The sequence below is a fragment of the Varanus komodoensis genome, unplaced genomic scaffold (assembly GCF_004798865.1).
Source record: "Varanus komodoensis strain SLA01 unplaced genomic scaffold, ASM479886v1 scaffold6_2, whole genome shotgun sequence".
Classification (NCBI taxonomy): Eukaryota; Metazoa; Chordata; class Lepidosauria; order Squamata; family Varanidae; genus Varanus; species Varanus komodoensis.
In genome coordinates, this window is record NW_025336346.1 from 15,114,684 (window position 1) to 15,141,948 (window position 27,265).

Here is a 27,265-nt window from a genome sequence, read left to right on the forward strand (position 1 = left end):
ACAGTCTTTTATTTAAACAAACAAGGGGGAACCCGATCCTGGAAACTAGCCCGCCTGGCCATGCAGATTTGGGACTGGTGCATACCGAGAGGTATCACTCTTGTAGCAGTTCACCTTGCGGGCATGGAAAATACAGACGCCGATCTCTTGAGCAGACATATGTTGCAGTCCCACGAATGGGAGCTAGACCATCGGGTTCGCGACATGCTATTTCACCGATGGGGCCAGCCAGACATCGATCTGTTTGCCACACAACAGAACAGGGCATACACGGCCTATTGTTCCAGAGCGGGAGTGGGTCAGGACTCCCTCGGGGACGCTTTCATGATTCCCTGGACAAACATGACTTTTTATGCTTTCCCTCCGATCCCACTCATCATGAGAGTGTTGGCAAAGATCATTCACGAAGGGGCCACAGGGCTACTGATCACCCCCTGGTGGCCACACCAGCCATGGTTCTCGACTCTCCTTCACGTCTCCCAAGAAGAATTTCTCCAACTCCCTCTTCTTCCTTATCTTGTTACCCAGAGGGAGGGCACGATCCGCCACCCAGACTTGCTGTCGCTGAAACTGACTGCATGGAGGACACGATGACCAGCTGCGATGCACCGGTATTGACGCCACCAACCGTCCCGGCCATTCCTGCTCAGCAGAGTCTACACCCAGACCTACAGTATATTCTCGAATCTGCGCTACGACCATCTAGTAGGAAGTCGTACTCAGCAAAATGGCAGAGATTCTCTAACTTTGCCAATTTACACTCTTTTCTGGCCCCTTCAGCTTCTGTTTCACAGATACTTCAGTTTCTCTTTGAATTGCATCAGTCTGGACTCAAACCCTCGTCCATAAAGGTTTATACAGCAGCGATTTCACATTATCGGGGAACTATACATGGCCTCTCCATCTTTGCTCAACCTCTGATTAAAAGATTTTTAAGAGGATTGAGTAATCTACATCCAACTATAAGACCTCTAATGCCCACCTGGAGTCTTTCGGTGGTTTTACAAGCACTGACTCAACCACCTTTCGAACCCATGGCGACGATCGATCTACGCCTTGCTTCATGGAAGACGGCCTTCCTTGTTGCAGTAACTTCAGCCCATAGATCATCTGAACTCTGCGCCCTTTGGGTAGACCCCCCTTTCCTAAATTTTCATAAGGAAAATGTGGTTCTTCAAATGGATCCATCTTTCCTTCCGAAGGTCGCTACTTCGTTTCACATGCAACAGGAGATTGTTTTACCAGCATTCTTTCTGACCCCTTCGAATCCGATAGAACGATCTCTACATATGCTGGACGTTCGTCGTTGCTTAGCCTTTTATAGGTCCAGGACTGAGTCTGTTCGGTGTTCCAATAGACTTTTTGTGAAATATTCGGAACATGATCGGGGTTGCCCAGTCACCCACAACGTCTTTCGAAATGGATAATAAATACATTTGTCCTATCTTATCAGTTGGCTAAGTTGGACTTACCATCTACTCCAAGAGGCCATTCTGCAAGAGCTGTTGCTGCTTCTTCGGCCTTTGCATCAGGAGTCCCGATAGAAGACGTGTGCAGAGCGGCCATTTGAGCTACTCCGTGTACCTTCGCCAGACATTATAGACTCGATGTCTGTGCCAGACAGAATTGCTCTTTTGGCAGAGCTGTTCTTTCTTCTGTCCTTCGTTGATGACACCTCCCTCCTCCATTTCGGGTAAGCTTGCTATTCTACCCATATGTGTGATTCACAGAGGCCACGACGAAGAAGAACAGGTTGCTTACCTGTAACTGATGTTCTTCAAGTGGCCATCTGTGCAGTCACACAACCCACCCTCCGACCCCGCTTGGTGTCATGGGTGGTCCGACTATTTTCTATGATACTATGATATCTTTTTTCCTATGTTTTACCACTACTGAATTTGGATTTCTTGTCATTCTGACAAACCTTTTTTATTATACAACAAACGCCGGTCTTTCAAAGACTGGAAAATGGCGGACACTCCGCTCCTTATATAATGCTAGGGGGGAGGGGGAGTGGAGTTCCCGCCAAAAAACCATTAGCTGTTAATCTTCCGGCCAAAGGCACTGCGCAAGCGCAGAACCCGTATGTGTGACTGCACAGATGGCCACTCGAAGAACATCAGTTGCAGGTAAGCAACCTGTTCCTCTTTGCCACGAGTGTCTTGCAGATCGCAAGGCCCCCTGTGAAATGTGGCTGAAAATGGCCTGCAGACCTCTGAGAAAGGCTCAACCAGCTTTATACACAATGAGTTGCCTCCCCACCATTCCTTGGCTTACAAGTGCATCTGCATTTCTTACATGTTTAAGCATGTAACTTTTGTTTGTTACCAAACAAAAGTTCCCACCCCAGTTTTAAAAACAAAAACAACACTCTGGGCATGTGCTGTTTTCTGTTTTAATTCCCCGTAAATCATGGCACCCTCATGACTGCGGGGTGCTTTGGCTTCCTCTGACTGGTCATTTGGGGCTAGCTTCAGGACTTCGGCCTTTGGCCCAGGCCCAGCTCTGGCTGCACCATTGTGTCTGCTGCTGTGAAATGAACTGGAATAGAAATTATTTGCATAAGCCAGACTTTTACACTGACTGTTCGTAATCAGTTCGTGATCCCACGTTATGCTCAGATCTTCATCAGGTTAGTTAGTTCTGTTCCTTATACTACACACTGGCACCAGACCCTTTTCCTTTTCCATAGCTGAGAATAGTATTTTCAATTTCTGTTAAATAATTTCTTGATTTATCTTATATTCAGCCTCCATCTCCAGTTTCCATTGAAGTGTTGGTTTGCAGCTGGCTCAGTTAAAAGGTTCCAAAAGGCTTTTGTTCCCTGCTCTTTGCCCTCCATTTTGCCTCAAAGGGCAATCTAATGAATAGAGCCCCAGTTTCTTCACATGCCCAGCCAAGTTACACTAACAACACCAAGTTTATCACAGTACAAAGGTGAAACATTTTTTTGCAGACTGTTCTTTATAATACTAGCTGAATACTAATTCTGTCCTGTAAAGAGTAAAATGGGAGCCAGGCACTGTCTAAAACCATCCTTTGAAGATAGCTCTGTCTTACAGATACAATGACATTACCCCCCTGGAACAGCTCATTTGAGTTGTCACTGAAACATTATTTGCAAACTCTTTCTTTCCTACCCATTTTTCCACAAAGAAACAGACCTGCTGACAGAACTGGGACAAATGTTGCCGTGAACTCCCCTGCTGTGTTTAACAGGAATTGTGTGCCTGTAATCAAAATAAAATACGAGTTGCAATGGTTTAGCACGGAATAAGTCAGGCCAACTCGCAGCCTCTCACCCCACCTAACCCCCCTCTGTCCCACCCATCCACCCTGATCCCCAAATGTTAAACTTTTCAGGAAGTTCTGTTCCCAGTATTTCATCCTTAAGGTACATTTGAATGTCCCAAGGGGCATGTGTGCAGCTGGGAGTAGTTGCCTTTGAAGTAATAGGTGGCTTACTCATGAGCAATCATATATTGGGTTGTTTTGTAAATAGTTTTAAGAAAATGTATTTGATGCATTTAGCTTCCCTGTATTAATTTGTGACATGGTGCAATTCCAGGGACCTTTTGGCTGCGGGCGGGGGGGTCATCCCTGGCAGCCATTGGCGATAGTCCCACACCTGCCATACTGCTTTTCTTTAACAATCTAAAGGAATAACCACTTCATTTCATTAAAACTACTCAAACATTTTCCATAGGCCTCACAATCAAATAAATTGTCTTCCAAGTGTTCCACCACTTGCAGAGGGGCAGGGGAATGCATTTCATTTCAGCCCTTTTATTATTGAAGTCCTCTGTTAATTCTGGGTTTCCTCCTCAGCCACTACTGCTTCTGATTTATTTAGTATATTTATATCCAGCATTTCTTCAAGGCAGTGTACTATGGGTCCCCCAAAATGTCTCTGATCCTCCTTAGCTTTAACAAGGAGGTTGTGTCCTTATATTTTCAGGAAGCAACTACAAACAATCCTCAAAGGACATCAGCAGAAACAACCAACCCAGACAGGGAGTTAGATGACAGAGGTTTAAAAAGGCCAAGGCAGGGAAGTGAAATGAACATTTTTCATTCATTGGGAGGTTATTTCTGCTCCTCCTGAGGGAATCCACATAGCAGACTGTGCTAAACTCTGTCATTTAAGACATGGGATGTCTGCCTAGGATGCCAGCCCTGAAGGGGGTTGCCAGCTGCCAAGCGTAACTTCTGGTGCTGCTTTAAGTTCCCTTCCTGTTTTTTTACCAACTGGTAAAGGACTAGTCCAGGGGTCCTTAAACTTTTTCTAAAGGGGGCCAGTTGACAGGTGCCAGCAGTGGGTGCAGGCTGCCAAGGTGGTGCCGGCAGGGGAGTGCGGGCCGGTGAGGGGCTGGGGTATGCGCACACGAGGCAAGGCGGGGGGGAGGGCAGGGGGCAAGGTGCCAGCTTGCCCACAAGGAGATGGAGTCCAAAACGATCTCCCTGTGAGCAAGCTTCCGCCAGGCGCACATGGCGAGGTGCCAGCTTGCACACGAGGAGATTTTTTTTCCTTTTTGATCTATATCCTGCCTTTTTCCTGCAAAGGGCTCAAGGCAGCTTACATCCTCCTCCATCTTATCCCCACAACAACAACCCTGTGAGGTAGGTTGGGCTGAGAATCTGTGACTGACCCAAAGTCACCCAGTTGGCTCCATGAGCCAACTATGAGCTAGTCCAAAATGATCTCCTCACAGTAAGCTGTGTGTGCCCGGAGTGTGCAAAACCTGTGGGGTGGGCCGGTTAAATGGGCATGGCGGGCCGCACCGGCCCACGAGCCTTAATTTGAGGACCCATGGACTAGTCAGTCAAGAGTTGCTAGGCAACAAGAATGCATCTATCTGAAGACACAACAGTAGGCAAGATGGAGTGGATTGCTAATTATTGGTCAATCCACCAATGCCGTCTAATGAAACTGCCATATTGTCTGGATCAATGCAAACATCCAAACCACCCACTGAAAGTGCCAGTTATATCACTGAACCCAGCTGCAACGGAGATGGATGATGTGGGAGTGATCAGTCGGAGTCTTCACTTTGTAAACATTTGATCGATGCTTAAAATCTTGACAGATATTAAATAGGTTGTATGTTGTGGTAAGGCCAGGGGTCCCATATTCCATTCCAAATTTCCTGATTATAGAATGTCCTAAATAATGTATTGGCTTTGAAAATATTTTTTTAATCTATCTATCCATAGACAGTTGTCAGAACATTAAATGATAGCCAGATCAAGGAAGAAAACAACCACATCTATGCTAATTCTTGGATTCTGCACACACACACACACATTCTTGTATAGACCCTGCACAAATGCTTTTGTGTTAGCTCTGAGATCTACAAAAGATTTTGTATTCTATTTGCTAGTACCACTAATTCTTTTGAAAATAAGGTTAATAAAATAATTATGATCTGAAAAGCAGGAAGCCTTCATCGTTATCATTTATTATGCTTCACATGGAGATGACTTTTCATTGAATTGTGTGCTAGGGGAAATGAAATCTGGGGAGACATTCCAAAGGCCCATAAAACCCTATGTAGTCTTCCTAAAAATGTTGTAAAATGGAATATATAAACAATAAAAGAGCCTGAGTAAAATAACATGCTGCATTCTGTTTCTTCAAAGCAAATTGGTGCTGCTGCCGCTGCCATTATCCCCATGAGATGCATGAACTTCTGTTTTCTTCCATCACGATACCATGCAGGACGTTTTACTTTATCATGATACTGTTAACTTCAATTCCACAACTTAAAGATTATACCTAATTGCACATTGTAAGTTAACATTGCAGCTGTACTATGAGCCAGAAGCTAAAGAAGCCACAGAAAATAGAACACCTGGGAAAACTATACAAATCCAGTTCTGCCATAAGGAAAGGAAAGGAAAATGTTTCAATAAGATGATAGATGTTCACCCTGAATAAGGACAAGCAGGAGCAGATCCATTAGTTCTGCCTTTGATTTCCTACATGTTCCTTTTTATTTTGGAAAAATAATTAAAATTTTGAAGATCTGAAGAAATAAAACAGTGGTAAAAATAAAACTGCAGTTAGAAGAGACTGTACTGCAAGCCTTCAGAAACACTGAAATACAACTCTCAACTGCTGGCATGGGATACTGGGAGGTGGTAATCCAACACATCTGAAGGGTCCTGATTCTGGTTGGGAAGCCTGTGCAGGAGGCTGATGTAGCAGGTCTGAGAGATTTAAGGTCTGGGTGCTGGGGCAATTCTCTTCTCCATCTCAGTAGCGGATAAGTGTTGTTGTCTTTAGCTGCAAGCTGTACCCATTCTGACCGGAAGAAACAGGCAAAATGGAAGGGGTGTATCACAGAAGTGTGACATATGTGCACGTGATAGTCTGCAAAAAACAAGATTTCATAATGGCAAGCTGCAACACAAGAATAGTTAAGAATCACTCACTTAGGTTGTAATTTTCAAACCCTTTCCCCAGATGAGCCTGATTCAGCAGAAATGCATCTGAATAAATGCTTTGAATACCTTATCAGGTCAACAGACCCTATCACAATCAACCTATTATACATTAAAGAAATCCTGTTTAGTCAGTATTCAGCCTAGAACATTTAGGACTCTAACCACACAAGGAAGTCTGTGCTGATAATTGGGCAAGGCTTGGATTGTTGGCCACCTCAAGCACTTCTGATCTAATATAAATGTTTCAAATAAGTATTTTATGTGTCTTGCATGTTCTTCAGCAGGCCCACATGCTGCAGTCGAGCAAGTTGGTTCCTGTACAGTCACCACAGTCCTTAGACATTTGGGTTTGCTAGATTTCTTACATACAGTTGCTATGGAGTAAGTGCCATGAAACACAGGGAAACTTATTTCTGAGTCACTCTGCTTAGAATTCTGCTGTTGAAGAAGCCTTCTTTTGATCGGGACAGTCTGTGAATATTGTCATAGTGAATGGGAGATAAGCTAGTTTGTACAGAGCTCAGCTGTACAAGTGGATGCAAATAATACTGCTTAGCTCCTCTCATTCTTTCATACATTATACCATCCATGCTTCCAGACATGGCACTATATCCTGTCCTCTAAACAGAACGGTTTGCTTCCACATATGTCCAAGTGGCCAAGGAAGCACGGTAATTCTCAGCTCACCACACATGGATGGAACCTACACAGTGCTGGCTCTTTGCACCATATGGACCAGCCACGTGGGACATTTTTCAGCCAATTGGAAAGTAGTTATCTCTATCTAGCTCCCATATGTTGGCACAATATTACTCGAAACCTATTCCTGAACCCTGGCATTAAACATCTTGTTCTGGAAAATGAATGGTTGTAAAATTTTAATTTCCTCTGGCCAGCTTAGAGGAGGCATGTTGGACTGAGGGCAGAATTGGCCTCAGCTAAGGTCATGCCTCACTATGATACTTTTCTCATACATGGAAGGAAAAGCAAAACAAAAAGGATCCTATCATAGTGGAATCCATCAACACTTCCCAGTTGTCTTCCTTTGAAAAGTTAACACAAGCTCATGCCTTTTATTATCTGTTAAAATAAAATATATTCTGGCAAATTGGAAGTCCACAGTATAAAGCTGGTGTGAGCAGCTCTCAGAGGTCTGCATGCCATTTTCAGCCACAGTCCACAGGGGGTCTTGCGATCTGCAAGACACTTGTGGCGAAGAGGATCGGGTGCCTCACTACTGAAATCGGCATCACACTGGGACACGGCACTCCAGAGAACCAAATGGGTTGTGCTCAGGCTCAGTCTGATCTGTTTGTTGCTGCACTGCACTCAAAGCCCTTTTTGGGGGGGACTGGGGCGGCAAGTGCCAAGTTTGGTGGCACGGTGGGGGCTGCCTGGTCCACAGGCTGCGTGTTCCCCACTCCTGCTGCAAAGGCCAGCAAGGTCAGGAAGGGCATCTGGGTGAAGACATTTTCAGGATTGCAAGTAGGAAAGTGCAGTGACAGAATTTGATTTTATGAGGTATCTTGGCATTTAAGCAGAGAGTTGGTCACAACAGAGCTTTTCGAGGCACCTTTGTCCCATACGCTTGAAGAAAACCAGGATCGCTATCATAGCCACTTACTTGAGAGTAAGCCCCATTGAACGCAATAGGTTCACAGGCATAAGGGCTGCATGGCTGTGGTGCGAGGTACTTTTTCCCCCCAACATAGATTCCAGTGAGATTATTTTTTATTCCATATAAATATGAATGCATTTAGGATCAGAATGCAAGTCAGCTTGTGCTCTACAATTTGGATAACTTTATTTCTAGAGTGTATTCATTTCCATGGGCTATTCATTCTCTTTTTGAAATTTTAAATCATGAAACGGTATTTTCTTCTATTTTTCTTCAACTTTAAAAAATGTTGAATTATAAATCACCACATAAAGGAATAAAATATAACCTGTCCATTTTCTTTTTCATCAGCTGTAGGTATCCAGATGAAACTTGAGTTTTTCCAGAGGAAATTTTGGACTGCCAGTAGACAGGTATGATAACAATGAGTGTTTAAATCCCTAGTGTTACAGACCTTAATGTTAACCAGCATTATCCCACACAACTGGTAAATCAGTTAAAGGCTTTTCCAAACCTGTGCTACACTTGGAAGACTTTCTGACAGACAAACTCCATTGCCTTATTCCCCACCATCTGGGAAAGGTCCTTCCAAGGTTTAACTGGAATTCAGATCCAGGAATATTTTCTGCCATTGTATATCCAGAGGTCCCTTTCCTTGAATGGAAGGTGACTTTCAGTGCCTGGAAGCGTCTTTGATCTAGTGGCGGTCTTCGCCGGTGGACCAGGAGTGTTGCTGATGTCTCTTGCAACCTGCCATGCCACCTTCCACAGGGTTCTGAAGGGGCCCACAGCCTGCCAGATCAGATGGGATGGGACTCGTGAGGCTGCACGAGAAGAACGAGCTGGCAGAAGCATTTCTCTCTGAAAGGCGCTTCCATTCAGCCCCATGTGTAGATACAACATTTAAACAAAATGCCAATTCTAGGCAGTATCAAACCAAACACTAAAGCTAATGTGAATTGCATTGTGCCAGCTTCAGTGACCTCTGGCACAACACAGCCCCATTAGCTGGAGCTGTGGGGTTTCCCGGGAAGCTGTCATGCCAGCTAATGCTACTGCCTTTGCACTTACACAAGTGCAACATAATTAACTTTAGTGCTGGTGGGTAATGGGATACTACCCCAGAGATTCAGTGTTAAGTTCTTCGACTAGCAGTTTTCAAAATAACAGTAACAAAGAAATATATGGAAGGCTGAAGGCAAATCCATTAAAAGTAGAAATATTTAACAATATCTTTTTGTCTCAGGAACAGGCCACAAGGTAACTAGTGACAGTACAGTCTAATATTCTGTTTCTTTTAGGATTGCTTTCAAAATCTTCTTGGATTTATTTTTTTGTGCCAACTGAGAACATGAGGGGGGTAAAAAACAACCAAGGATAAGCATATCTTCCCACTTCAACACTGTTTTATGTTTCCACAGGTTTCTCCCCTTTCATAATCTAATTGATTCCTATAGTTCTGGATTACATCAGAACCTGTAAAGAAAAGCAGTTTAGGGGGTGGGAGAGAGGCATAACCTAAAAAAGTGGCAAAATCAATAACAATCAAAGAATGGATTGCTAATGCATTGGTCTTATTCTGGAAACAGGATCAATTAAACTGAAACCCCTAAATTGGGGAGAATTTGACAGATGCTGTGGTATGATTGTAAGGGTGCCTGCATCTATACAACCCACCATATGTTCTCTTGACCCTTGCTTCTCATGGTTTATGAAAGGGTTGCTGTGGGGGGCTCACCTACAGATGGATCAGGAGAGTGGCGAATGCTTCATTGTGAGATGGTATGGTTTCTACTACCTTTAGGTACAACTATGTCTGAAAAAACTCATCGTGGATTCAGAAGCTTAATCCAGCTATCATCCTGTCACCATTGCCTCGTTTCTGAGTGGGGGGAATTCAGCTGCAAGGCACTCTTGATGGAACTGATTACCTGGGTCCATTCCAGTCTGACTTCAGGTCCAGTTTTGGAACAGAACTGGTCTTGGTCACCCTGATAGATGAACTGAGAGGTGATAGGGGAGTGCAACCCTGTTACTACTTCTGGATCTCTCAGTAGCATTTGATATCATAGACCATGCTGTTATGGACTGGACTGTGAGATACTGTTCTTTAGTGGTTCAGTTCATACCTGCAGGTTTGGTTCCTGAGAATAACACAGGGTGATTGTGCCTTGACCTCATGGTGGCTGAACACTGCTGTAGCACAGGATACCATCTTGTCCCCAGAGTTATTTAATATCTATATGAAGTCTTGGAAGCAGTCACCAAGCAATATGGGACAAGGTCTCCCCAGCATGCTGATGATACCCAGTTTTGAATTAGGAAGCTCTGTACATGCAGTCTTGGTTTATACAAGGGCTATTTAACTGAAGTTGAATCCTGAGAAGATGGAGCTGCTCTGGGTTGGTATAGATAGTGTACCAGATATTGAGATGTTCACCTGTTCTGGATGGGGTTGATAAATAAAGTACTTTAAAAACTGCTGATATTTCTTAATCTGATCCAGAGCTTGACATATCATATCAACAAGGTCTGGAAAGGCGCTCAACTTGCTTTCAACCCGGTAAGATCTGAACTGAAGTGTTAGGAGGAATTGTGTCCAAGGACACAGGAGTCAGGGCCAACATGCCCAAGTGCATCCCAGAAGATAACTTTGAGCCCTCATACATGGAAGTGGATGACAAACCAGGCTCAGGATTCCAGTGCTGGGCAGGAATCAAATGTTACATGGATATTTTCTCTACCTTACTAATATCTTTCAATAAAGTATATTTATTAAATTCATTATTAGATACTAAATTCACTCTCAAAAATATCAGTATTTTCATGATAATAATTAATTTTTTTCCAGTGTACATCTCTTGATGGGCGATGTTCTATAAGCTGTGATGATGAAGTAAGCATTAAGAGTTTTCTTAACATTTTGTAGCATTGCCTTGCCAGTGTTTCTAAAAGAGCAACAAAAGTCAAAGTTGCAGATAGCCATTTTTCTGAAGAATATATTTGAAGCAGGGTGAAACAGTTTCTCCTTTGAAATTACTTTCTAGCTATCAAGTGTGTTTCCACAAGTTTATGCAATTCAACATACAAGTTTAGAAGATGGTGAGGTAAAATAAACCACAGAAGTATTATATTCTTAAAGATTAATGCTTAATATATCCAGATAACAGGATCCAGTACAGTGGACTGTACCATCTCAGGTCACGAGTGATGAATACTTCCTATTAAAATGTTGATGTAAGAAACTAATGCAATGCTAGGAAAGATTTATTGTAGTATTCTGATATCTTGCTTTTCTCAAAAGGGATGTGGATTTTTTGTGGGGAAGTATTTAAATATGTGTCCCTACCCACAAACCTGGAAAAGTTCACTGCAGGGAAGCTTGACCATGATTTTCATGAATGTGCAAACTGTCCCATACAATGGCAGCTAATATGTCTTCAATGGGTAGTAATTTTTGTGACACAGAGCTCTCTCTTTGCATGTTCATATTCTGGTTGTTAAAACCCTGTGCACCAGTTTCTCTTTTATACTATGAAATTCCCACTGCACCCTGTCCCTTCTCCTACCTAAGGTAATTATCAGGTGCAATCTCAGTTAGGTTGGGCCTCCGCCCCTGCAATTTAACTTCCAGACTTCATCTAAATTCTCAGAGGACAGAGTCGCATGTCATGGTAGTTCACCCTGCAAATAAGGCATGGTGGGTTGCTTGTTTGCAGAACAACCCATGATATGCCTGCCAGATGGATGGACTTGCTTAAACGTGTTTTCCCCTTCACTCCACCACACATTTACCAGGGGACTTTGCAGCAGACCCATCTTGTCTCCTTACCACAGCCCTGTTCCCCTCTGAATGGAGGGGGAACAGGGAGCCGGGGGTCAGACTAGATGGCCCGGGAGATCCCTTCTGACTCATTCTGTTTCTGTGTTTCTATGAATGCTACCCTTTTTTGTTCCCTAGCTTTTAAAATGTTTTTCAGTGTTTCAAAAATGGACATTTGGGGTTTCATGTTTTAATTACTATTCTTTAGTCTTTTGCAAGTGCACAGTTAGAACTGCCCAGTATGTATTGTTCTGCACAGTCAATTTCTGCATATATTTCAGCTGTCAAAGGGAGTGGTAAAGAGGAGGTAACATGCAAGGAGATTGAGAAGATGAGGTTGCAGGTAGACTAAGTTACACACAGTTGGGGAAAACAGTAGTAAGAGAAAGGAGGGTCACAGTAGCTCAGTTCAAAAGCACTGAAGCTGGGGAAATGCCAGAGAAGCTGGGACGCCAGAAGTGGAGGGACAGCTCCCCCTTAGCAAAGGGATCCCTCTACATTTTAAATAGTGAACTGACATTTGCTATTTAAAAATAGCAAATGTTCTATAGGGGATGGGCTAGAAAAGCTTTTAATAAATAAATTACAATTGTGCAGTGCAGCCTTGCCTCAAAATTGACCAGGCACAGCTACACAGATGGGACAGCCATACATGCACACTTTTGCACTTGCAAAAGCCTGACCCAAAACAAGAAGGACCATTGTGCATTTCTGAGGCACTGAAAAATGCAAACTGAAACTGGGGAACAAGAGGTATTTCCCCCCAAACTGCAGTTTCAACATCAATGGGAGGGCAGTCACTGTTAAACTCACAAAGAAAAGCAGTACCAGCTGCTTTGCTGCTTTTATGGCAGGCGGCAGGCCACAATGAAATTAATGGTTCAAGTTCAGAAGACTTGACAACCCACCTCGGGCAGGAACAACCCCGCAACAAGCCACGGGTTCTCTGTGTGACCTGTTCATGAAAAATCCACCCCAACCTCCGGCCAGAAAATGCCACAAATGTAGACAGCACAACAATCGACCATACTTGGCTGCCCATGGTAGGTTATCCTGTCAGACAAAGTGTGGGACCGGTTTTCATATCATTGTTCCCTAATGCATGTGAGAAACACAAAGGCAGAATACCTCAAATATTTACTTCTATGTGTGAATTAAGTGTCCCCTCACTTATATAGCACTTGGATGTCCTCTGATGATCAAAATCAAGAATTTAAACACAGATTTTGTTACCTTACAGAACATTAATTGTTACCTCATTGATAATAATGGATTTATATTAGTTTCGGAAGACTATACACAGGTAAGAGGAAATCTGTTTTGTGTGTTTTAAAAAAGCAGTCATACAAAAAAGTTTTATGCCTGAGCTATGCTGAAGGAATGAATAGCATGAGATTAAAAGAATTTAACAAAAACCTTCCTGCCCCAGAGCATGAAGCTTACCTTTCTGGGGGTCTGAAATACTTTCTACCTCATAGTGGGGTGGGGGTGGGGGTGTCTGCGCTTAAGCTCATAAAAACTGTAATTTATAGAACCCCTTTCAGCAGGCATGTCTGTCACTCCTGAGGAATGCTTGCCTTGATGAGGGAGGGTTCTCCTAGGGCCTTTTTCTGAAAGGAGAAAGATTTGTGCCTACTTTTTGCAGACAAAGGGATTTTTGAGCACTGCAACTATTCCACAGAAGCAACACAAAATATGCCCATTAATATAAACATTGAAACTTTGATCATGGCTTTGCACAGGGCTGCAGTTGGCTTTTCAATTTTAAGCTGAAAGCTCGCATAACTACTGAAAACAGGAAAGCAACCTTTGCCTTGCATGCCAGTGTGGCTTGGGCACCTGTGTCAGTTCCTGAGCTGCCAGCTGTTCATTAAAGGAAGAAATACTTGGCCCAGTTCCAGCAAACCACCTCTCTCTGCTTCCAGTTTGCGTGTTTAAAATACAGAGGAGACGTGAAAATATGATCCCTTCCCAAACTCCCATGAAGTCAAACCACCCAGCCAAGAAAACCTGCACAAATGGCAGGCAGCTTGCCTTGGTGCCCTGCCCACTCCGATGCTTATTATTTTTCGTTTGTGGACTTCATAACTTTTTTTCAGTGCCTCAGAAATGGACAATGGAAGTTGTATTTTTAATTGCTATCCTTTTCATCAGTCTTTGGCAAGTGCACACACAGGGCTGCCCTGTATTTGTGTCCTTCTGTCCAGTCAATTTCCTTGTATGTTTCAGCTGCCAAGGAATTGGCCAAAGAGTAGCATACAAGGAAATTGATAAGATGAGGCTGCAGGCAGGGTAGCTTGCACAGAGTTGAGAGAAACAGGAGTCGGAGAAAGGAAGGGCACAGCGGCTCAGTTCAGAAGTGCTAAAATGGTGGAAAATGCCAGAAGAGTGAGGAGGCCAAAACAAGGCAAGCAGCCACACACCACACGTAATTTGTGAAAAGTATGGCTTGGGAATGGTCCCATACAGCAGCTTCTGGCAAGTCCAAAGCCAACCACCCTTTGCCTACACTGGTGTACTTCCATAATGTAACTTCGTTTGGACATTGTAGGATGGATGGAGAACTTGTGGACTTCCTGAAGGTGTTGATTAGCAACTGCCATCCTTCCGCATCCTCGACTATGCTGGCCAGGCCTGCTGCCTGTTACAGTCCAACTATTTCTGACAGGCATGCCCTGATGTAAAAGGTCCTCCTGCTGTGCTGTAAAAGAACAATGACCACCTGTAAAGCATGTCATGTTTTAACATTTCATTAGAAAAACACCCACTCGTATATGCTTGAATGTTTCAAAATGAAGAAGAAGCATTTTCAGCTTTCTAGAGTGCTGGGGATATTTTCCATGCTTTTCTCCCTTCTACCACTCAAAAGAGAAAGACATGCCAACATACAAACTCTGGGTTGGTTCTTAATAACATCTCTCCACAATCAGTTTTGCTGTATAAATATACAAAGTAGATTTTAAAATGCAACGCAAACACCTGAATCCATTTTATAGTTTCACCTAAACAGCAGCAATTATTGTTCATACATTTACTGTATTATAATGGAGATTAACACAGCATGCATTCCTTTTCAAAACATTGTCCCTCTTCAAAACATTGGTGGTCAAAGCTCCCCCTAATCACCCCTGCTCTTCCCACCTCTGGCACCACACCCAGCTCAGAGCCTAATGTGAAGGGCCAATGGAGGTCTTTTATTAAAATGGTACTAACAAATATAGGTCTCCACTCATCTGAAATCTCAACATTCTTTGTCCCTGCATTTTTAAAATGATGCAGAATAGAACTTGTAAGATCAACTAATACTACTAATGTTCTTCCCTTTTCCACCTTGGCATATTCATGTTGTTCTGGAGAAGACTAGAATTGTGCTTTCTGGAAAAGTAATACTGATGAGTGTACAGTAAATTGGACAGATCACATTAAGTTTTGTAAAACAGAACATTCTAGGGACAAAATCTAGCTAAAGTCTGATGACTTCAGGGAACAATGAAACACGTTTAAACATTTTCCACTGAAAACAACAGGAATTAAAATGCTAGCTTACATTGCACACCAATTGCTTCAGATTATTCAAAGCTTAATATATATTGGAACCTGGACTTGTTTCTATGAATATATTTATATGCTGTGATAGTTGTCATTGTGAATCTGAGGGGAATTATTTGCTTGGACTTGGTTGCTGTCTGACCTCCTGTTTTCCTGATATTTATTACTCAGATAATCCCACTGAAGCTGATGTGTCCTAGCAATAAAACACAAATTATTCCCTTGGTCCTAGCAAGTTTTGCACACCCAAATACTTTGGGCATAGAAGCAAGTACTTTTTCTTAAAGCAGAGGAATGCTTCCATTTTTGGTTTGCCCTGTAATTTCTTCGCCAGCCAACTCCCAGGTGTATATTTGAGGCCAAGTCTATCATTTACACTGGTATCAGGATTGCATTAAAACAAAACCCATGGAATCTAGGCAGTGCCCTTTCTTCCCACAGAAATGTTGGCACTCCTTCTTTCAGGAGGAGACAGAATGTATGCAGTCCTTTTGCACTCAAGGGTCTTTGTGAAAAAAACATGTTTCTTCAGTACAAAATGAGGCTTCACTGCATGTATGTGAGACTAAAAATCTGTGCCGGGAAAGAGGCCTGGCTAGGAGATAGTAGGCCACAGCACGGTTGTCCCCAAAACCTATAAGTCAAAACATTTGGTTTCTTACCTGAGATTTATCTTCATTATTCCATGCCTTTTTAATTTAATGAGCAAAAGCAAAATAACCACACCCCTGGATAAAGCTATTCATACAGAAACAGAATATAAACATTTATATGTCTGATAAAATGTCTAGGTTTAAAAAGGTCATATAGGAATTATAAAAATAATATTTATGATGTGTTTAGGAAAGCCTTCCAATCCCTGTTTATATCTTTATGGAACAGCTTTTTAATCACATAGGTTTATGCTCAGATTAGAGTATTTTCTTTACAAGATTTAAGGTTGAGTGCATTTTTTATTATTATTTCCAACATCAGATGTTATGCAATGAACCCCAGTCTATTGTGTAAACTCTCACATCTGTGCAAGGGATTACTTGGTAATCCCTATAATTTGTCCTGACAGTTAAGTCCTTTTCAATTTTTATGAAAAAGAAGTAGCCCTTAAAACTTTATTACATAGCTGTCAAAGTGCTTCCATTCATTTCACAGGATAGACCACTTTAAATTGTAACCAATGTTGATTTGCATATATCTAAATTTTGGGACATCTTTATGGCTTTTCCTACAGACTGGAAACTTCTTTGGTGAGGTTGAAGGTGCAGTGATGAACAAGTTGCTAATAATGGGGTCATTTAAAAGGTAAGACATTCTACCCATTGAGTTTTGCATAAATTAAACAAAAGTGAGCAAGATATGTACAAACATTCCAAAGACTTTATTTCTATCCAGAAGGCACACCAGGGCAGCGCACCTGAAACTCAAAGTGGTGTACATAGTTTTTCTTCTTTGTTTTGGCCTCACAACAACCATGAAAGTTAGGCTAGAGTGAGATGGAGTGATTGGCCTATGGTCATCATGGCTGAGGAACCTGTGCCAGAGCCCACGCATTATTTAGGGATCCAGTACAAACCTATAACACAGGGCCCTACTATGCACATGATCTCAGTTTTATCCCATACGTACAATTTCATGAGTCATCAAATAAAAAGCATGACTCTGCATTTTCTATACTTCTGAAGTTATAAAATGACCACATGAGCCATCTACCATTCTACCATCTTCCTAGACTCCCGCCCCTTTTTCTTTCTCTTCTTTCATATAACCGGCAGCCTGAAGAAGTCTCCTCTAGCCAGCTATTTGTCATCCAAAATGATAGCTTCTTCTCTTAACAGTGCTTCAGCTTGGCTCCTGCAGATGTCACAAGACCAAAATAATTGGTACACAGATACAGAAAACAATTTTCCCCGCAACTTCCTGAAAAACGATCTGCCGGGTAGCCTCATTTTCTTCCCTTGTGGTAACAGGTTTGTCAGCTGCACTGGGCAGCTTCTAGGATCAGTAAGGCCCTGTAAACTCATCCATTCCCTGCCCTTGGAATCTCCCAGATCAGGGCCTGCCCTCAGAAGGAGCATCAGTGGTAGTGGAACTACACCTGCAGTGCTTTCAGAAATTCAAGCAGCTGTCAGTGGGGCTTTGGGGTGGAGTTAGGATTGTGATGCATCAGCCTTCCCCAACCTGATATCCTCCAGAGGTTTTGAGCTAAGACTCATATCAGCCCAGCAGGCATAGCAAATAACCAGGATCATGTGAATTGGAAGGCAAAATAGGTGGAGAGCACAAGATTTAAAAAAAAAAATCTGGCATATATTGATAGGGAGACATGTACTTTCTTACTTTTCTACAGCAGAGTCCACTAAAATAGGAATGATACTGAGCATTCTTTGTAACATGAATAAAATGAAGTGACCTGGTTTTAAGTAGGTCAAGAATTTAAGAGCTTATGCTTCTAAACATGCATGCATCAAGATCACTAGGTGAGAACAACAGAGCTTCATACTGAAATTGAAAATGAGTTGGTTATTTAATCCCCAGGAGCTAGCTTTAGCCAGTCAATTAAAAAGGGACATAAATTCCAAATTGCAAAACTTTACTGATGAACCCACCTGTTTTTCTTCTCCAGGCGACAGAATAATGATTCTTATAAAGTAGAAAGCAAACTTCCATTTTCAAATACTGCAGCTCTTCCAAGTAACCCAGCTGCAGTATAGACCTTTTCTTGATCTCTGCCCCCAGTAGTCACTTGTCCAAACAGTCACTGAGGACCTATTCCTATGGAGGGATGGCTGTGGCTTGGCTGCATCTTCCAAATTCTGCGGTTCTCTGGCTATAAATAAAGTGGATTATGTCAAGTAGCTGATGTGGTCATCCTCCACACCTGTGTCACTGACCTCCCCAAGGAAGTTCCACCTAGGTGGAGGGAAGTAACGACATCATCCACCTGGCCCACAGCTAGCCATTGTTTTCACTGTCGCCACATCCAGCAGCCCCAGGGGGATCTGCAGAAGGTTGGGAACTTCCTCTCCTTTGCGTTCTTTGCATCCAGGATACCTTGCTTACATTCTACTTTGTTTTGTGTTTGCAGCAAAGTGGATGTGATAAATCAATGTCTACACTTGGCAGAGATGAAATCTTTTAACCACAGCAGTTTCCAGTTGTGCGGCTACCACATTTGCAGGAATATCTGCAAGATCAATGGAGAATGAGCAGTGGCTACTTCAACTGGTAACTGACCAAAATGGCCACCTCTAGAATGGGAAAAAGTCAGCAGAACTTATGGAATGAAGCTCTGTTGACATGGGCCATTCCGGAAAATGGTTGTTTTAGCCACTTTCCTCAGTCACATTAGAAAGCACTAGCTTCCCATTGTGCTTGTGGATGTTCCCACGAGTGCTACGGTTTTGGAACAGATGGCTTGCCGGCAGTTAGATACACTATTAAGATTAGGAAATATTTATACAGTATGTGGAGATGGGGCCAGCTTTCTTTAATGCAGCATTCACAGCCAGACAGTTCAGAATTGGAATGCAAAATAAATGGAGTAGAAGGGGAAGACTTGGCAGGTGACTCTGAAAAGTCAAGGAGAACAAACAAGATTAGTCAGACAGCAACTAAGAAGCAAACTGACTTGAGCATGCGGGGAGACACTTCAGAATGGGGGGGAGTGAATTCCTAGACCAGGTGAGACAGCACCAGCCCAAATGGGCAGACTAATTATATAATGACAGGTATTGCTGTTTGGCCCATAACCATCTTTTAAGTGAAGTTCTCTTTAAGGAAACTCTAGATCCAAGTCTCTTTCTAAATTACTGGAGCATTTCCAAGTGGGCATATTCAGCATGGAAATCCAGTGGACTATCTATTCCTTTAAACAGGGCTTCCTTTTCATGCAGTCATCTGGCTGTTTTTTCATTGGAAATTTAGGTTCTTCAGCAAGGAGAGTCATCCTAAACAAAAAATCCATGCACAAAACCCTTAAATAGAAGGAAAATAAAATATTGATTAAGTCCCTCTTGCATTCCTAGCTTGAGCTTTTTTTAATGTATTGAACACATTGAATAACTTTCTAAGAATAAATGTCATGCCTGATTCTAAGTAAAGACTTCATGTATGTCTCATGAAAATCTCAGGAACATAAGTGGACATTTAATGGAACATGAGATGCCTACAGAACATCACACTGCAAACATTGTTCTAATTTGCTGGTATAACCTGAGCTGCTGGTAATCTTTTGAAGTTAAATTGACTTCAGACAGCTTTTCTTTCCTCCTATAATACACTGCAGAATTCAGTGATTTCGACTATACCAGGAAATTGTCTATAAAACAGCAGATTTTGTCTGAAGGTGAGTGCCCTAAAGAGGTGCATATTTGGTTGCAATCTTACACCCACTAATCTGGGAATAATCCCCATTGAACTCAGTGGGACATTTTCTAAGTAAACATGTACATGAGGTTGCTTTTACAGAGCAATCCTGTGGCCCCCAGGCAGCATCTCAGTGGCTACAAGTTGTTCAGATACCCAGCCCTCCATTCAGACTATCACTTTTCTGTGGTTGCAACACTGACCTTGGAGAAGGAGTTTAGGGGGTGTTCCAGAGAGGCCAGGGCAGGGGGCCAGGGCCTCCAGGATGCCGTGCACCATGCTGGTAGCTCAGCCTCCTTTCCTCCCCCTCTGAAGGGTTGCAGCTAGTCAAGGCCAGCCATCTAGCTAGTTTGCAACATAGAAGATGCACCGAGGGAACCTTCATCTCCACACACATCCCACACAGCATAGGATACCCACCATCCTCTGAATTCAGAGTGTGAGGGCATCTCCCTAGGACTCTGCCCTTAGTTGAGGAAAAGTTGCTTTCCATGACTCCCAGAGGAATGTTTTTAATGTACTTTGTCTTTTAGCTGATCTGCAAATGCCCCCCAGACAACTTCTTTGCACAAGTAGGTTTGTGGACAGTCAGCAAAGTAAAACCTAAGCACATTATCATCAGTGGCGAGAATAAAACACTAAGAGTAGTAATACACTCCTCCATGGTTAGAATGGGCAGTATGATGAGTTTAAATTTAGTTCAGAGGGAACGCAAGTAATTAGAATTTTCTTTAGCTATAATCAGCAGAGCAGGAAACCTGCAGAATGTAGATGTTTAAAATATTCAAAATCACTACAGAAGGAGTGATCACCTGGAAGTGGGGTGGAGGAATCATTCTATTTCTGATCCATCTGCTCCAGATCTGTTCATTCATAGGCCCATCCTGATTTGTTCCTAATTAATTTATGATTTTTAAGCACATACAGTTTGCATTGTTTGTATTTAACCCTAAAATATGCATTTTTGTATTATATTGAATACAAGTTTTGTATTCTAAAATTTGCATTTTGCTCAAGTGTTTGAGCAGAGAACCGAATCACAGAACTGGAAGTGCAAAAAGCAAATGATAACTATGTTCCATTCTACAAAAAGTGCAAATTGAGTCAGTTCACTTAAAATACAAATATAACAATGCAGGTGGGTGTGTCTAGCTGGAAGTTACTCCTGAGTAGCATTTAGCTTATTCTGAGGACACGGGGAAAAGGATATTTGCTTCAGTTTTTTTATTAAAATGATAATGTGAAAATTACCATATCGTCATGAAAATATCTATAGCCAGGGACAGAATTCTGACTAAAGAAGAAACACATGACATGAGGCCATCTTGCTGTAATCCAAAATTGTATTATGTGCAGAAGTGCAAATGATGAACTAGTAATATTTGCAGAGCTGATAACTGAAGCGCATCATCTCATCCTCAGACTGCATATCAAATCGTCAAACAATCTGTATGTACCACAGTAACAAGGACAGATGGGAAGCACAATCCAATGGCTGCTACACCATGTCTGGATGGTCACAGGATTATTTGAAGCCTGAGCATCACCTCAGGAACTGGGACTCCATGGTCAGGCCAGTCTCCCACCCACCCTTACAGGCAGTGCAAAAAGAAACACACTGGTTAATTCTTCAAGGTTGCAAATGCAACTCCAGAGAAAGGGGTGAGTGGGTGTTCCAGGGGGTAGGGAGGAGAGGAAACTGACTCTGCTGTTGTATGAGGTATTTGTTTCCTTGTGCTCTTTTTGCCTTTCCAGGCAGATCAAGGCAAAAGACTGCTAATTCCAGCCTTTTTGGGGTAAAGCCCACCAGCCAGACTGTTCTGGTTGATACAGCAGGAGGATTGCAGGATTGTGAGAAAGTACCACTCAAGTGAAGGTGTTGATTTCAAACTGAATCCCTCTCCTCCCTTCCTGATCACACAGAGTTTGCTCCACCCTCAGGGAGGTTTCCGCAGAGTGTAGGCCAGGCAGCAGGACCACTAAACTTCACTCAGTGGACCAGCTCCCTTGAGTTGGCACTGAAGAGTCAGACTTAATAAATTATATCCTTCCCCCTTTGGACCTGCCTGTTCAACAGTGGCTGCCTCTGTCAGCACCAGGACATGGGCAGCAGGCGGCTTCAGCTGGAACACCAGGACCAAGGTTTTGGAGAGAGATGGAGGCCTTATGAGATGCTGGAAGGCTAAAGGCCAAGGAAAGTCCACATTCAGACTGAGGCCAGGTACCAGTAAGACAAAGCAGGATCAGAGACAAAAGCACCTTCCAGAAACACACTGCGCTCAAGTACCGTCAAATAAAGTGAGGCCAGTGATAAAACTCCAGTCCAGAGGCACACCAAGGTTAGATATCAGTAAGACCCACAGGATCAGGAACAAGGTGAGGCCAGGAAAGACAAGGAGCAGGTACCTAGCAATGCAGGGTCAGACCAAAGACAGAGGCAAGAACAGTTAGGAGACAAGGCACAGTCAAAAGCAAGGCAAGATTAGAAGCAGGGCCAGGACTACAATCTGCAAGACCCCACAAAGACCCGGATTGCTGTGCAGTGGATCTTTTATAGAGCATCCCATGCCTTCCAGGGAGTGTCTTCAGGACTGATTCTGGTCCTGCAGGTACTTGCAGCATGAATTGTTTTAGTCTTCAGCATCAAGCCACCAGAGGGAGCTGTGTCCAAGTTCAGAGAGTTGCAAGCATTCAGATTGGATTGTGCTCCTAACCTGTGCATATGAAACATGGGCACATTTTTCTAGCCTGTTGTAGAAAAAATCTATTTCACAGGTAGACTATACTTGTGAGAGTAAGACTAAATCTTGAGTGAATCATTGACAGAGAGAATCGAATCAGCACCTATACTGACCAGAAGATCAGTCAAGAGAAAATAAATTAAATCTTGAACTTTATGGTTTTCATTTCTAAAAAAATCTATTGTGTTGGGTTAACCTACAAGTGTAAAAGGTGAAGTACTATAACCATAACATAATAATAAGCATTCTTGGGCAGGGCTGATTTTCCCACTGCTTAAATGATATTAGAAAAATTCTCATGTTCTCTACTTTTTCTGTGGCCCAGCAAGAACTAGAAGTTCTCACTAGTTTAGAAATGAGAGCTGTTACTCTCCCACACACACATATCCCTAAGATATTAGTATATTAATCATACAGAGGAGCAGGACCATCTATAATATAAGAATCCAGATCACATTACATGAAAAAAGGCATTGTGCCAAAGGGAACCCTTGGACAAGAAATAGGAAAGCAAGCCAGCCTGTCACACACGATAGGAAAAGCTTTTAAAATACGCTGTTGCAACTTTCTGATGAATGTCAGGAAATACGCACTTCAGCATCTTATATAACAATCATACGGAGACGAAGCTTTCAGCAACAACCAGTGAATAACTGTTTGTAATGCATCCAGGGAACTTTAGTTATTGGGTGGATTAGAAATGTAATAAATAAAAATATAACTAAATAAAACTATGTTACCTTTAGTCCCATCTTGTATCCTGTTCCAGATTTGGCAGCAAAAAGTAAGGGTAGAAGGAGCCAAAATCTTGGCATGTTCTTTCCTTATCCAGGAGACCACCTATTGAGAACTGCGCTGTTTGCTTCAGTAGAAAGTCTTTCCCCTGTACGGACACCCCACGTAAAATAGCATGGAAACATGCCCATCTCTAGCATTGTACCTTGTTTTTGACTAACTTAGGAAGTCATGTTGTTTTGATGTCTGCTTATTGTTCCACATCATCTCAATAGCACCTCAAACCCTGTATTTATTTTGGGTTAGATTCCTCTTGTGCAGAAATACAGCAGAAAGTTGGTAGGTGGCCAGTTGTGCCACCAAAAATATGTACCACACACTACTCCAGTTCTTTTATAAGGAAAATACTGAGGGTGTCTTTGTCCCGGTCATTCTTGGCTCCATCATCTCTTCCCAAAGGCCTAACCTGATTCCCAGTGTTTTGTTTCCTCCTTCAAGTCACATATTACCCATTAGGATGTGTATTGCAGCATAAGTTACTACATAAAATATTGTGAACAACTTGCAAAACACCCAGAATTAGAATTGGCAACACAATAGAGGTTCTTCTTCCAGCTTATAAGATTCTCTTCCCAGTTGGCAGTCAATACTATATATATTTAGTCAGAAGCCACTACAATGGCATTCCGTAAAATTTACTTCTGGTTAAGTAAAAACACAGTCCTATGAGATAAATACCCATCCGTCCTATATTCTGATGGATTATTTCCAGCTTTGCCTTTCCATCCTTAAGTACAGCATTTTCCATGGGTGAGAATCTGAGCCAGTCTAACTTATTCACTGTTCCAGAGACAGAGCCTGAGAATCTTTTGGTGCAGCAGATTCATGACCTCCCTTCCCCGTTGCCACCCCCTGGTTGGCTGCAGTGCACCCATTTCTTCCTTTCTGTGAGCTTTCTGTGGCAGCCGAGAGGGGGTTCAGGTCAGAATGGGAGGGCTCCACAGTTAGATCACTTCCTCTGGCACTGATGGCCATGGGATTTGACTCTTAAATCTCATAAACCATGGTGCTGACTTTCTGTCAAAAGGCAGTTCTGAAAAATATCAGGACTGACAAAATATAGGTAATAAAATAAGAAGTAGCTCTTTAATAGTGGAAATTCCAATATGGGTTAAAGGAAACCTTGAAATAGCAAATGATACCAAATAATATACTAAGCTATAACTTTATTATGACCACTGTTAAAACTTCTCTGGTGAACATTCAGCAAGGCTTTTAGGAGTGTCAAAACAGACCTGTACTTGAAAGATCATGGATATGGAGGCAGTCAGATTTTAGTCATCGTTAAAAATTCAGCACTGAACAACTTCTGAAATGTGTCCATCATCTTCTGAGATGGGGAGTAAGAAATAAGATATTTTTGTTTGGATTTCTTTTACTTGCCAGAAGTTGGTAGCATTCTATAGTATTTTACATTTTAATGGGTGGTATTTTGTAGTTATATTTCTGTTTGTTTAACAGTAAAACTCAGCTACAAGCCCTCAAGATGAGCCAAAGTCATAATCTAAAACACATTTTTAAAAATAAAAAATAAATAGTATGCTTATCTTTCTTCCATTGGAAATAAAATGGCAAAAATGCTAAAGGTTGACTAGATCATGTAACAGCTTTTTGTTTTGATTGTTTTGTTATAAAAAAATGCAGGATGTAGGTCCAGGTTTTATAGGAAAAGAATTAGATTTTTTTTCTGTTCAATAGATTTTATATTATATATGCTTTCCCTAATTTTTGTCCTGGAACAAGATTTTTATTGTGGGCTATATCTGCATATAGAAAGAATGGTAAATCCATTACCTTGTCACAGACATCTGGATCACTAGAACACTATTTTCTGAAGCATATTCAACACAGTCCTCTTAAAAATGATCCACTTTTTAATGTGTCCATTTATGTATAGAATCTATGCCTTCAGTACAGAATCTCTGTTTTAATCCACCTGTAGTTTACCTATCAATCATGAAGGCATATGAACCAATGAAAAACAGGGGAATCATTTAAAACAGCAGTGGGTAAAATGTAGCACCACCACCCTTCTCTGGTGTTGCCACATTGCTGACATTAGCAATTGTTAGAAAAAAGCAGCAGTTGAAAACCAGCTAAATCTTTTTCTTTTTAACTCTCTTTCTTACTTTGTTGCTGAAATTTGGTGGCAAACTGCCATGGTAATTTGTTTTTTATAGCTGCCGTAGTAGTGGGAGTTGAGTCCAGGAGTAGAACATGTCCCCAGACCAGAACCACAGAAAGTTGCCTACCCTGGTTGAGAAGGACTATGTTAAAGATCCCACTTACTTGAAACATTTAGAGTGAATGTGTATGCACACACTCCTTTGAAGAGGAGAAAGCAACATCCTAGCCATCTTTCTTCCATCCCTGCTTCCTAAGCAGAGGTGAAAAACAGGAGTATTAGCCCCACTGGAAGTGAATCTAGCCATAGCCAAGGAAGGCAAAGTAAAGAAGGGAAGGTTCTGTCTTAAGCAATCTCCATCCTCCTCCTGATCTTTTAGAAACTTTGGTAATTCAGATCTAGCCTTCTGACATAGATCTCTAAAACCTCCCAAATAAAAATGAAAGGTAGCGACCCTAGCTGATGCACACCTACTTTTGCGGAAAATCAGTTTTATGGGTTTTTTTGGAAACAAATGTGCAAAGATTGTTGTATAATCTACATGTATAAAAATGTCTGTACAAAATATGAAGGTGTTCAAATTTTTTTGAAGTATTATTTTAACTATTTTTTTCTGTAGCACTTTATTGTATAAGCTTATGGAGATTTGAACCTGACTCTTCCATATCCATAACCACCATTTGGTCCGCTGTGCCCTAAAAAAAAAAAAAAAGCATTATAAAACTTTCACAGATGAGGTCTGTGCCTGGACCACCTTTATAATGTGTAAAATGAATAAACTCATGATGAGAGTTAATGGACAGATAGTTGAACCAATTTGCTTCATTGCTCAGTTGCTGTCTTGCCTTTATTGACTGAATTTATATCAAATAACTTTTTTTAAACTCCATTTATTTTTTAATCTTGTGCTGACCCATGGTCTGGGCCATTTACAAGTGTAAATTTGGTTTATTTGGTAGAAATATATACTGACTGAAGTAATGAATTATCTTCTGGCTGTGGGCATTCCAATGAGTATCAGCTATCTCCTATAGTTTAAGAGACCACAAAAACATTTTGTATTTTTTTGAAAAACATGTGTAGCTAATTTTGTTTCCTACTGCTAAAATGCAGCTTAAAGGCTATGATTCAGCCAAGTTGCATACTTAATATAATGGAAGGTTTATAAGTACATGCTTAACTCTCTCACTGAAATCACTTGCTGTTTAATGTCCTTAACTTTAGCTACTTTGCATCTCCCTAATATGCCACCAAGGATTACCTTGTTTAGCATCATCTTTAGTGCATTCTATCCATTTAAAAAAAAAATAAAAATTCTTCCCTATTTTCTCTTCCTGGTTTTATTGCTTTCACAAAGAAAGCTAAATTCTTACAAACTTACCAGTATTTCCCCCTTTGCCTTTTATTCTCCTTAATCTAGGGTGTGTATTAATGTTATTTTCTAACCCAGACACTTCCTTATAAAATATCTAGCCCTGTGGCAAATCTTGTTGTATTTCACCCTGGTTTTCCCTAGTGAGCCCTCTTCCTTTTAGTTAAGACGTTTCCTATTTTTCTCTCTAGAATTACCCTTTATGACTACCAGGCCATGTGTAGAACAACCAAAGAAAGCAGTGACAGTGCCCATAGTTTGCTGGATGTAAGTACCCTTTTAATCCATTATAAGCAGCTCTTCATTTCACAGTGAACTCCTATGCATGTTTAATCAAAAGTAAATGCAACTGTATTCAATGGGTTATGTGCTAAAGTAATTGCGTATAGGATTGCTACCTAAGGGCGCAGGCCAACCAGGAGCCTGTAGCCAC

General features: G+C 41.8%; 1 protein-coding gene across 1 annotated transcript in view; it reads left to right on the top strand.

The window, feature by feature from the left end:
* The window catches only part of CACNA2D3 (calcium voltage-gated channel auxiliary subunit alpha2delta 3), a 648,113-nt gene that overhangs the window by 584,932 nt on the left and 35,916 nt on the right, over positions 1-27,265 (top strand). Inside the window, exons 28-32 of the mRNA XM_044451514.1 lie at positions 8,417-8,478; positions 10,917-10,961; positions 13,129-13,191; positions 16,666-16,736; positions 27,024-27,099. Of these exons, the coding sequence (XP_044307449.1) occupies positions 8,417-8,478; positions 10,917-10,961; positions 13,129-13,191; positions 16,666-16,736; positions 27,024-27,099 (317 nt within the window). The remainder of the gene's footprint in view (positions 1-8,416; positions 8,479-10,916; positions 10,962-13,128; positions 13,192-16,665; positions 16,737-27,023; positions 27,100-27,265) is intronic.